The sequence below is a fragment of the Salmo trutta genome, chromosome 3, assembly GCF_901001165.1.
Source record: "Salmo trutta chromosome 3, fSalTru1.1, whole genome shotgun sequence".
Classification (NCBI taxonomy): Eukaryota; Metazoa; Chordata; class Actinopteri; order Salmoniformes; family Salmonidae; genus Salmo; species Salmo trutta.
Genome location: NC_042959.1, coordinates 46,463,231 through 46,475,222, shown reverse-complemented (window position 1 = coordinate 46,475,222; position 11,992 = coordinate 46,463,231). Strand labels below are relative to the sequence as shown.

The window sequence follows — 11,992 nt, the reverse complement described above, 5'->3', positions numbered from 1 at the left end:
CACTGTAAAACCCCAATTACCAGGGATGTGCTTACTGTCTTCAAATTACTCAATCAGGAGGACACATTTATTGATGACACCTTTATTACAATTAACCAGGGGAACTTGATTAAGAAAGTTATTCCTCCTCCTTAGTGAGACTTGAGTGGCGCGGCCACATATTCTAATTTATGTCCCACTGAGTCCTTGTGACCCTGACAGACAGACAGACAGACAGACAGACAGACAGACAGATTGCCAGCAGTACTGACGCATGCACACACACTGCTAGCCTACACTCTTCGAAAACAAGGTGTTATCTAGAACCTAAAAGGATTCTTTGGCTGTCCCAATAGGAGAACCCTTTGAAGAACCCTATTGGGTTCCATGTAAAACCCTTTCCCAGAGGGTTCTTCATGGAGCCCAAAAGAGATCTATCTGGATCCGAAAATGGTTCTCCTATGGGGACAGCCTAGGGAAACCCTTTTATTTGTAAAAGTGAAGCATAAAAAATTAGAGAAGTGCAAAATAATGACATTAGTTTGGAAAATGCTCACAAGAGAAACCTTGAGAAATGGAATAATGTGTCCCTGAACAAAGGGGGGGTTAAAGTAACAGTCAGTAGCTGGTGTGGCCACCAGCTGCATTAAGTACTGCAGTACTTAATGTACATCTCCTCCTCATGGACTGCACCAGATTTGCCAGTTCTTGCTGTGAGATGTTACCCCACTCTTTCACCAAGGCACCTGCAAGTTCCCGGACATTTCTGGGGGGAATGGCCCTAGCCCTCACCCTCCAATCCACCAGGTCCCAGACGTGCGCAATGGGATTGAGATCCGGGCTCTTCGCTGGCCATGGCAGAACACTGACATTCCTGTCTTGCAGGAAATCACGCACAGAACGAGCAGTATGGCTGGTGGCCTTGTCATGCTGGAGGGTCATGTCAGGATGAGCCTGCAGGAAGGGTACCACATGAGGGAGGAGGATATCTTTCCTGTAACGCACAGCGTTGAGATTGCCTGCAATGACAATAAGTTCAGTCCGATGATACTGTGACACACCGCCCCAGACCATGACGGACCCTCCACCTCCAAATTGATCCTGCTCCAGAGTACAGGCCTCGGTGTAATGTTCATTCCTTTGACGATAAACGCGAATCCGACCATCACCCCTGGTGAGACAAAACCGCGACTCGTCAGTGAAGAGCACTTTTTGCCAGTCCTGTCTGGTCCAGCGACGGTGGGTTTGTGCCCATAGGCGACGTGATGTCTGGTGAGGACCTGCCTTACAACAGGCCTACAAGCCCTCAGTCCAGTGGTCTGCCACTGCGAGGACGATCAGCTGTCCGTCCTGTCTCCCTGTAGTGCTATCTTAGGTGTCTCACAGTACGGACATTGCAATTTATTGCCCTGGCCACATCTGCAGTCCTCATGCCTCCTTGCAGCATGTGTAAGACACGTTCACTCAGATGAGCAGGGACCCTGGGCATCTTTCTTTTGGTGTTTTTCAGAGTCAGTAGAAAGGCCTCTTTAGTGTCCTAAGTTTTCATAACCGTGACCTTAATTGCCTGTCTAGAAGGTGTTAGTGTCTTAACGACCGTTCCACAGGTGCATGCTCATTAATTGTTTATGGTTCATTGAACAAGCATGGGAAACAGTGTTTAAACCCTTCACAATGAAGATCTGTGAAGTTATTTGGATTTTTACGAATTATCTTTGAAAGACAGAGTCCTGAAAAAGGGACGTTTCTTTTTTTTGCTGAGTTTGTTTCTATGCAATACAACATGAGTAAAAGTAACATATTATTATATATTTTTTTTAAATATCGGAAAGTCACCTGTTTTACCTTAACTTACAGTGTTTGGGTGTGCATCGACTAATTAGTTCACTGGGGTTTTGTAACAGGGGGAGGAATGATGGTGGTTGAGGGGTCTGAGTGACTCTTAGTGACTCTTCGTAACTGAGAGTGGACCTGAGCCATGACAGAGTCAGCCACTAAGGCACCAGGTTATACCAGACCACACAGTCAGAACGATGTCTATGTTAGGTGTGCCAGTATAGGAACATGGATGGCAGAGCCTAAAGTAACACTGAGGTTGATTGAATATATAGAGTACCCAGCTGATCAAATTGATTTGATGTATTACAACACTGGCATTTCACTAAACTGTTGACGGTATTTTCAATGTAGTAATTTAATCAACAGTTATATGGTTCAATTGAATTGAAAGTAAAGCTGTAAAAAGGTCACAGATCCCATTTTGGGTGTGTATCCGAAATGCACAAAGCACAGACCTCTGGCAAACCAAGTATCACAACTATTCATGACATGCACTTTTGGACATTTATACTTTTCTCACATAATTGTGGTTGCTTCACGTTGACCATATTCTAATCTTTTCAATCTTACGTTTAGGGTTTAAGGGCTATACTCAGGTTTAAGGTGGATGTAATATACTGTATCTCAAAAACCCTAACTATAGTCGAAGCAATGAAAATAAAAAAATAACTAATATTCTCAAACTACGTTGAGAAACGCTACACTTTTCCAAAACATGTTTGTCACTCCACCAACATTTGTCATATACCTCAGAAGGTGACTACAACAGGTATGTGTCTATATGGTTTGTTAAGAGCCTGCTAACAGCTACAAGCCAATTAAATAAAATGAGTTGTTTTCTCCAGGTTGTCCTGTGCTTTTAATTGGACTGTGAATGCGCACTAATCATGGCTGCTACAGGTGGGCCCCGGAGGACCAGAGTGAGGCCTCGGTTGGTCATTGAAGACAGATACACATTGACAGTCCGTACCTCTATCCAGAGTACGCACGCAACAGTACTCAAGCATGGTAAATTCAAGTGAACATTCAATTGTATCACCTCTCTCACCTTTGTGCGACTAGCGTGTGAGAGCATGCTCTTGCATTAGAATGACTGAGTGAACAATACATTTTATGAGCGGTAAGAGCATCTGCCTTAACAATAGCTTTCAGGTCGCTCACATTCATTTCTGCTGTACAGTGGCACTGTTATCAAACACTTACAATGCTGGGTGCAGAGATGGATCACTTCATTTATATATTTAACACAGGGGTAGAAATCAAAGAGGACCTTCAAATAAAAATAAAATACTAAAGATAATAAGAACCAATCTACAAAAATACATATGGGTGTGTGTGTGTGTGTGTGTGAGACACACTGGTACAGGTACAAATGGTTTTCAGGCTGGTGGGTATGTTTCTGATTTCCTGAGCTGCCTGCCTGGCGAAGGTAGCGGCTTTGCACGCTGGGGTCACACCTGTAACGTATTTCACACTGAGATCTTTTTTGAGTGGCCACCTGGAGGAGGATATTGCATGTTCACAGTGCATGAACACACAGACGTCCCTCCCAGGTGGAAACAGGTGTTTGTTTTTGTGTTCCTAGGCTTGATACATGACGTATTGTCTTAGAGACGTTTTAATTACCTCTTTTCACTTCTTAAAAAAAGGCCACAGAATAACACCCACATTAACTTGTAAATAGTTTTAGAATTAATATGGAAAATGTAAGATAAGGCATTTCTCCATGGCGATTGTATCCCACCTAGTATCCCATCTACCCTCGCCTCTAATATAGGCGACATATTTAGCCTAAAAGGGTTCTATATTTAAATTAGAAAAAAATTAAATGAGTGAATTGGCTTAAGAGAATCCAAAACATCAAGTGGAACCTCCTCACGGTAACAAAAAAAAAAGAAAAAGAAGAAAGAAAAACGTAGGCCTACCTCAGAGGGCATTCCACAATACATTCAATATAAGTGGGTTTCTGCTTGTTGTGGGAAAAACTAATGGTATTTTCAACCCCAAGTTCTGGTTAGCTGGACTAATTTTTTATTATGGGCAGCTTGGGGCATGTGAATGGAAAGATGGATTATATGAACGCTGTTTCTGTCAGCCACAAACATGCTATAAAATACCAAGCACACCTGATGCTGCATTCAGTTCCGACAAGTATATACAGATTTTACTAAAACAAAACACAACAAAATGTGATTCTAAAATCAAGAATGTGAGATAAATAATGTAATCAGGTTTTTGAGAGTTAATTACACATGATAAATGTAATTACTCCTCAAAATTAGCCATTTTAAAACCTACTGTACATCTACAATACATCGAGAAAGGTGCAATATTTTCTGTTGATTTAAGATCATTTATTAATTATATGAATGTGTAATCTGTTTATGTATACTGTACGTGTGTGTGTGTGTATGTGTGTGCGTGTGTGTGGGACTAAACGGGTCAATTGCTTTGGGCCTGCTAAAGCCTATTTTCCAAAAGTATGACAGAGGTTTAAACTGGTAACACTAAATGTGATCATTATGCAATATTGTCCTCAGCTGTGTAAACAGAGGGACAAGTTCAGCTGATAGGCTGCTACATTGTCTGGAGTGCAGTAATCATGCGTAAGCTGTGGACAGTCAATGCAGCCACGGGTCTAGTTACTGTCAATACAAGTGTTAATATGATTACATTTTAGTGAGCTCTAGTCTTGCGCACAGAGCAAATTAAACAGGCGAGCGTGTGCGCGAGATAGCACGAGGGAGGCATTTGATCTAGAGGGGTACAGCATTATTTTCTTGAGAGAACCTTTGTTGTTACACCAGCAATCTTCGCTCTACAAGTACTATGTCCATTTATTGGGACTTTGTATTGAATAAAGTACAGCTAATCATTAAGACATTAACAAGGAACGGTCTCTAACAGAACAACATTTCAGTAATATCTAAATATACTCAGGTGAAATAAACTGTTCAAAAATATATTGAATTCAGAGTACTGTAGATTGTCACAGTTCGGGTAATTTGCCTTCAACATTTATACTTACATTGTTCATTTCAATGTACATGCATACATTAGATTATGTATTTTCATTGTTCATTTCATTATACATACATACATTGGATTTGTTCGAGAATTACAGTGCATTCACATTAAGGCAAATCACAGTTTGCTGTCCAGCGAGGGTGGAGTCACCTCAACCACCACCTTTCCCACGTTTTTCCCAGCGTACATGTAGTCCACAGCCCTTAAGACGGACTCCAGCCCCACGAAACGGCCCTCGGGGGCCATGTCGCCACAGTCCACTTCACACACCAGCTTCCCTTTAGCAAACATCTGCATCATGCTTCCCATCGTCTCCTTGTAGTCAGACAGGAAGTGAGGTAGGAAGAACCCCCTCACGCTAGCTGACTTCTGGAGCAACTTCATGGGCAGAGTCCCTCCTTTAACAGTTGGGACCCCTGATGCCATTTGGTACCCTGAGATGAACCCGATCACGATCAGCCTACCCTTATTGGCCAGATTGTTGACCGCCATGTCAAAAATTCTGCCACCTATGGACTCGTAGACTACGTCCAGGCCTTGTGGGTACTCTTTGCGCAGCGTGGCGCTCAGGTCCTCGGACGTGTAGTTGACGGGCCTGTCGCAGCCAACGGTCTTCAAGAAGCCAGCCTTCTCGTTGGAGGAGCAGGTGCCCACAACGTGGCAGCCGGCCTGTTTGGCGAACTGCACAGCAAACGGTCCCGTGCCACCGGCAGCGGCCGTCACCAGCACCGTCTCGCCCTTCACCAGATCGCTTCATGGCGATATAGGCCGTGGCACCACTTAACAGCAGGCTGAGGAACTCTGGCTTCACCGCGGGTACGGGTACGGTCTTGATCATGGGTATCACCGTGTACTCCGCAAAGGCCCCATCGGCAAAGTAGGCCACGGTGTCGCTAATGGTGTAGCGTGCGCTGGCACTCAGGCCGAGTCCGACCACCTCGCCAATGCCCTCGAACCCGGCGTCAAACGGTGGCTTCCCCATAGGGTCATAGCGGACTGCTGAGTAGTTGATGTCCGAGGCATTGATTCCAACAAATCTGCATGGAATGGAACAGAGAAGGAAAAATATAAGTGAATGACAGTTCAGAGTGAGTAACAATTGTTACATAGCATTAAAATCAATTATTAACGTCGGTATAGGATACTTTAGTGATGTTCTTCTGTCGGAATTTTGATAATAACATGATAGTAGCTCATGTTATAATAACATAAGAGGAGCACTTCAGAATGCCTACAGTCATGTCTGCGAAGGTAAATATTTCACTTCCATTCTCTAGAAAATATCTGTGACATCGTTCGGGAAGGAAACATTGGTTTGTTTTGGCAATGATTCCATTTGTCTTGGAAAAAACACCCACCTTATAGTGACAGGACGAGGTTTGTATCACAAAACACATTGCATGATGTCATGATTCATTGTCTTGAGAGACACACAAGAACAAACTGCACTTTTAAATCTTGTATATTTCTTTGCCGCGACATGAAAAAAATACAACTGTTTTCATCTCAGTTGATGACATGGAGAGAGAGAAAAAATCCTTGTGTGAAAGAAATGTATAAATAAATAATTTTCTATCCTCCAGAAGAATCTTTGTTGCGACTCATCATTGTGCATGTCGCATTTGCATTTTTAGCACTTAAATGTACCAGCCCGGTTTAGTTACAAATAAATGTCTCCAATTAAATATAGGAAAACATCTAGGTTTGACTATACTTTCCAAATTGCTTTTCCAGCCCTTCTGAATTATTCCGTACCAGTAAAGATTTGAACCTGAATCTCTCATAATGGACCAACAGTACTGAATCACCATGCATTAAAGAAGAGCAAGTTCAAAGGTCAAAACTAAAATGAACTGGGCTGATATTCTTAAAGATGCTTGATTTAAAAATGTGCAACTTTGAATGCACAATAATCTCGCTCACTGAAACATGATATTAATGCATATCTCAATTTAATCTCAAAATGAGTCAAACAAATTCTGGTTAATAATGCATAAAAGAAGGCTATATGTGCAATTAAATTACCTTTGACTACAGTAGGCTGTTGTGCAACTGTCTTCCCACCTCAGAGAACTTAACCAAGCAGGCCTTATACAATACAAGGCCGACATAGGCCTAAATGCGACATCACAGATATTTCTGCTAATTCCGAAGCTCTGCATTGAGACCATTGAATTGGCCTTTCTGATGTAGTTATTAACAAATAAATAAGCCATATCAAGAAATATGCCTTAATAACTAGGCCCTTTAACTTGTTTTTTTTCTCCAGTTGAAGGTGCTTGAGGCCTAGTTATTAGCAGCAGGACCACAGCTGATGAATCCAGGCCAACTCATACGATAGTGATTCATTACAGACAACAAAGAATTGTTAAAAAGGTATAAGGGCATAGGCCTACATTAAAATATTGAACAATATGTGATGCCATACAGTTTCGGGAGGGGGAGAGGGCAAAGCACATAACCTACCACTGCATCAACAGTTCTTTTCCTTTCCCAAGATGAGAGAGAGAGAGAGAGACTATTTCTCCATGGCAAATTGTATTTATAATTCAATGTTACACATTTTCTAATTATAAATGACAGACAAGACAATACAATTTTTTTTATTTCCTAAATTACGCATACAAAATTACGCACACAAAACAAACCTGTGAAAAAGTTTTAGGCTACATATGACCATTTCTGTAAACGTTAAAAGCTATTTGATCTTTAGATTATGCTACTACGTCCTTGGTCTCAACCATAATGCAAGACCCTGCCTTTATTTCACTGTCACTGATCAACTACGCTCTAATAGGCTACACCAGCATTTTAATATCTCTTTGACTTAAATTGTAGTAAATAACCGGTTAGATTAAGTAGTCAACATTCCTCTGTTACAGTAACCTGTTAATGTAATCAACATTTGTAAATATCTTGCTTTGAATCAGACAGACATATATTGAGTCTTACGCATTGGTTTTATGCAGCGGAAAATGATGATCCTGCCGCAGCCCCAAATGCCATGCAAAGCTGTTTCTCCATCTCCTCATCTATTCGTGCAAGTCTATCCCCCCAATGACTTTCTGTTTGCAGGTTCGTGACGTAAGGAGACAGGACAGAGCGAGATGCCGAGATGGATTGATAGACAAATGTAGGGGCGGAACTTGGAAATATTTCTCACGTATTTTGCTCGCTCCTGAAATGGTCGCAAGTAAGCTACAAATATCGATGGGGATGGATAAGGCTATTCTAACCGAGGTAAGAGACCCTTTCATAACTTGAAAACAATACCAAATAGTTTATCAAAGATACTGGCTCCAAAATGTGCCCAATATTGGAATAGTCTATCCATAGGGTATAGGCTACGCACCCGCGGAAAATGGGAACCTTCTGTATCCAATTTCTAACCAAAACTTACCGATTTCTGACAAGCAAGTCCCCGTCGCCGGGTGTCGGGACTGGAACAGTTTGCAAGGCAACGGCGTCTGAAATTCTGGCTAAGCTTCGTTACGACCAGCTTTTTCATGGAGCTCGGTATCGAGGAACCTTTAAAATCCATGAAGTGCGTGGAGTATGACAAATCTATAATGAAGCGGCGCGATACGAAATGAACTCTAGAAAGTGCATCGGTTCCTCTGCACCCCCCGCCGATTACTGAAAACACCCTCTTACCGTTTCTCAATAAGAAAGAGGTGGACATTGCACCAGGGAGGGAATATGTGACAAAGTTCACGGGCACTGGCTGGGCATTGATATCAATATGCTTATCGTTAGCCTATGCTAGGCTTTCTTCACGTAGCAGGGTAGGCCACGCCAATGCAATGATGCATTGCAATTAAAACAATATTACCAGCGCAGTTTTGTCGCATAAGATCGACACGCAATAACGTGCTTTTGGAATGTTTGCTTTGATGATAACTAGGCTATAGCACGGCGCAACCTTGTAGCAGCAGCCAAGCTGTCACTGTAGCGGCTTGTATTCTTTGGAGTCCCTCCCCTTCCTGGACATGACACACTTCCTAGTAAGGTGAAACAAATCAATCGTAGTCTCAAACATATCCTCAACGATTGTACACACAAAAAAGCCAAAGAATTGCCAATACAGCCAGTGCCAACCACAACCATTCAAGGTATTAACAAGCACCATTAAAAGGCTATCATCTGCAGAATATATTTTCTCCTCAAGCATGCGTAAATGATGGCGCTCTCATATTAGGAAACTTCAGTCCGAATGTTCCGAAAATATGCAAGTCCAAACCATTGCCATGTTGGGTTTGGCATAGGATAGCACATGTCAGGCAAAATAAAGTTGGTGTAAGTTTATTTCATACGATGATGATGATGATTAGCTAATTGTAGTAATATAGCCTAACCTAGTAACAGTTTTGTAAAAATTGACTAATTGACATAATAACATTCCGCATGAAGTTTATGGATCAATATTTCAAAGCAACAATTTGATATTAGCCTACTGATGCAAGCATTCCTTTGTCAGTCAGTTCAATTTTAATCAGCGGAAAAACAAGACAATTAAAAAGATTGACAGGTGGGTTCTACTGTCAGGGTGACGCTTGTAGCGCGAGGGGAGGAGTAAAAATGAAGCAGGAAAAGCCACTCGATGCGTCTGTCTATCAGTTGAGACTGTCTGAAACGCTTCTCGATTCCCTGTGTTTCATTTTTTTTCCGGAGGAGCAGACGAGACCTCGGTTCACTCCCTGGAGTTTACAGAAGAAAAATTCTCTCCGCGAGGGTGGATGCCTGCACCTTGTTTGTTTCTCTTTAGTCGCAGGCTCCGCACCACATCGACCACCTGCACATTCCTTGTTCGGCGCCTGATAATAATTATTTTCACGACTAGAAATGTAAGTAGAATCCCTAACTTACCACCCCGACTCAAACTAGAGAGGGGAGAAAAGTATCCGCTGACGGCGAGGCTTGATCCGACTAGGTGGCGTGGTGACGGACTGACATTAACCATCTAATGCCTGTCTATTTTCTCTCAATTCTGCTTTGTTTCAGATCTGAGCTTGAAGCGCAGCCTTCCACGGAAATACATTTCAAAGGTGTTCGCTCACACTGGACTTATTTGTTTACCATCAGAGTTTATTTATTTTGGAGTGAAGGCGATACAAAGTAGCCCCAACACCGCCATATAGCCACCTATGGCAGTAGGGGAGTGACTGAAACTTGGCATCGATGTCTGCCTCTTTTTCTGACACACAGAGATGAGGAAAGATGATCTTTGATAGACATGTTATGAGCTGGCGAAATTCGTGCATCGTTTTGATATCACACAACCCCTTTTTTTTCGTTTGTCCTTTATCTTCAGTCATTTGTTTCTATTCGTAGGCCTAAAGGACATATTTAGTTATATCGTGGCCGTTTCAGGTTGTCTGGCATAAGCCCACAATTACAAAAGAAACAAACCATTCTAATAGAAAAACTGTTGACAGTTATTTCCGAAAAAAAAAGCTTCGGGATGGTTTTTCTCCACTGACAGACTTATTGTTTTGATTCCTGCATGAAAAGTACGGTGGAACGTGACGGTCACTATGCCGAGGAGAAAGCAGCAAGAACCCAGGCGATCAGCAGGTAAGCACGAGCGCACACATTCATTCATTTTCACCGTCTCTTACTAAATGGAGATAAAATGTTGGACTTTTTTATTTTTCACTAAAAGTGTTATTTTTCCCTTTTACATTTCTCCTGTTATGCATATGTAATAGCCTAAAAAAAACAAGTTTCACCTTCAACGCATCTTCATTAGTTGAGCATTATTATTTTCTATTTTGCCGTATGATTTCAGTAAACCACGGTACGTTTGTAGTGACACGGTAGGCCTAATGTGTTCACTTGCCAGAAAAGTCGACTACTTAGGTAGCTAGATAAACGTAACGTTAGAGGTAGAGTTTCTATTGGGGTTCATTGCAGTGTTAAAAGAGCGAGTAATAATGAATAATTGACTTCGAAAGAGGGGGAGAAAAAACTGGCCAGAGCCGGTTTTCTTTCTTTTCGGTTTTATTAGAGGATTGCCATCATTGATTTGATGCGTGATTGATCGCCTGTCATGTGGCAGCCTTTGATCTATTCATCCCTGATAAACATCAATTCATCTCTCCATGGAGACACGCATGCTCCTTACCGATTTAGCCACTCAAAGGACAACCCCCCCTGTTGTCTTAAAAAAAAGGGAAGGAAAAAAGTTTTTAAAAGGAGAGAAATCCTTATCTCTTTATTGTTTTCGAGAGAAAATACTAGAGGGAAGAAAGAGAAAGAAAGGAAATGGAAGAGGGAGGGGGTGGAAGTGTTTTGAGGATCACAGAAAGGACTAAATCCTAATTAATTAGGGCACCTGAACTAGCCTACCGACATTAACCCAGGTCTGGGTAAAAGACACGGAGGTTTGCACTTCTTATCCAAATGCACACTCTCCTCTCATCCCTATAGAACACTTTACCAATGCAGTCCTTGTCTATATCCACAGGACTGTAGTATTTACTATCTAACAACCACTGATAAACCAGATGTCGAAACACAAGTTTGAGGTCTAGTGATTTGGATTTCGACTCTCATCTCTTTTTCAAGCCACTTTTAAACAAATGTAAATGAGTGACAGGGATTTCCACCTCTGTGCTAATGAGGCGCAGCCTTTGAAGTTAGGCACTAACAAGTGGAGTGAACAAAAGACCGTTATAGAATTTTAAAGAGATTCTGAAATATGAGGTGTAAAGCGGACCGAACGGGAGGGCCGGGCAGCGAAGACTTTGAACTCGGCAGGTTTATCATTTTAAATAGGCTCCAAATGACGGGGAGTCGGTCTGGATTGACTGGGAAGAGTATTCAACTAGTACCTCTCTCTTCAGTTCGTACGCTTCTGACACACAGTGTTGAATAGCAGTCTTATGCTTTATACTCACTGTTGAGTAGCATCTGATTCGTCTCTTGTCTTGTATCACATTAAAAAAAAAAGCTGGGTAGCAGGCTATAGGATCGCATATAGGCTGTTCCCAACAGATCAGATCTTACACGAAAACACGCCATCACCTTGACCCCTCAACATGGCCCTATTGATCTGCTTGCCTGTCATTGACCGGCTTATACATTATGGCCCTTTTTAATGGTCAATCACAATTTGGCAGACGGCAGTGTTTCCATTCTGTCATGA

At 42.0% G+C, this 11,992-nt stretch overlaps 1 protein-coding gene and 1 pseudogene across 2 annotated transcripts in view; one reads left to right on the top strand and one right to left on the bottom strand.

Moving 5' to 3' along the window:
• Positions 1 to 1,727: 1,727 nt before the first annotated feature.
• Positions 1,728 to 7,979, bottom strand: LOC115176243 (prostaglandin reductase 3-like; annotated as a pseudogene).
• Positions 7,980 to 8,007: 28 nt separating this feature from the next.
• The window catches only part of LOC115176227 (teashirt homolog 1-like), a 30,609-nt gene continuing 26,624 nt past the window's right edge, over positions 8,008 to 11,992 (top strand). Inside the window, exons 1-2 of one of the 2 annotated variants that reach the window (XM_029736099.1) lie at positions 8,008 to 8,085; positions 9,847 to 10,419. In XM_029736099.1, the coding sequence (XP_029591959.1) occupies positions 10,380 to 10,419 (40 nt within the window). In that variant the 5' untranslated portion in view covers positions 8,008 to 8,085; positions 9,847 to 10,379. Of the gene's footprint in view, positions 8,086 to 9,103; positions 9,690 to 9,846; positions 10,420 to 11,992 lie in introns of those variants that run through there. The other variant, XM_029736092.1, reaches the window with a different exon arrangement.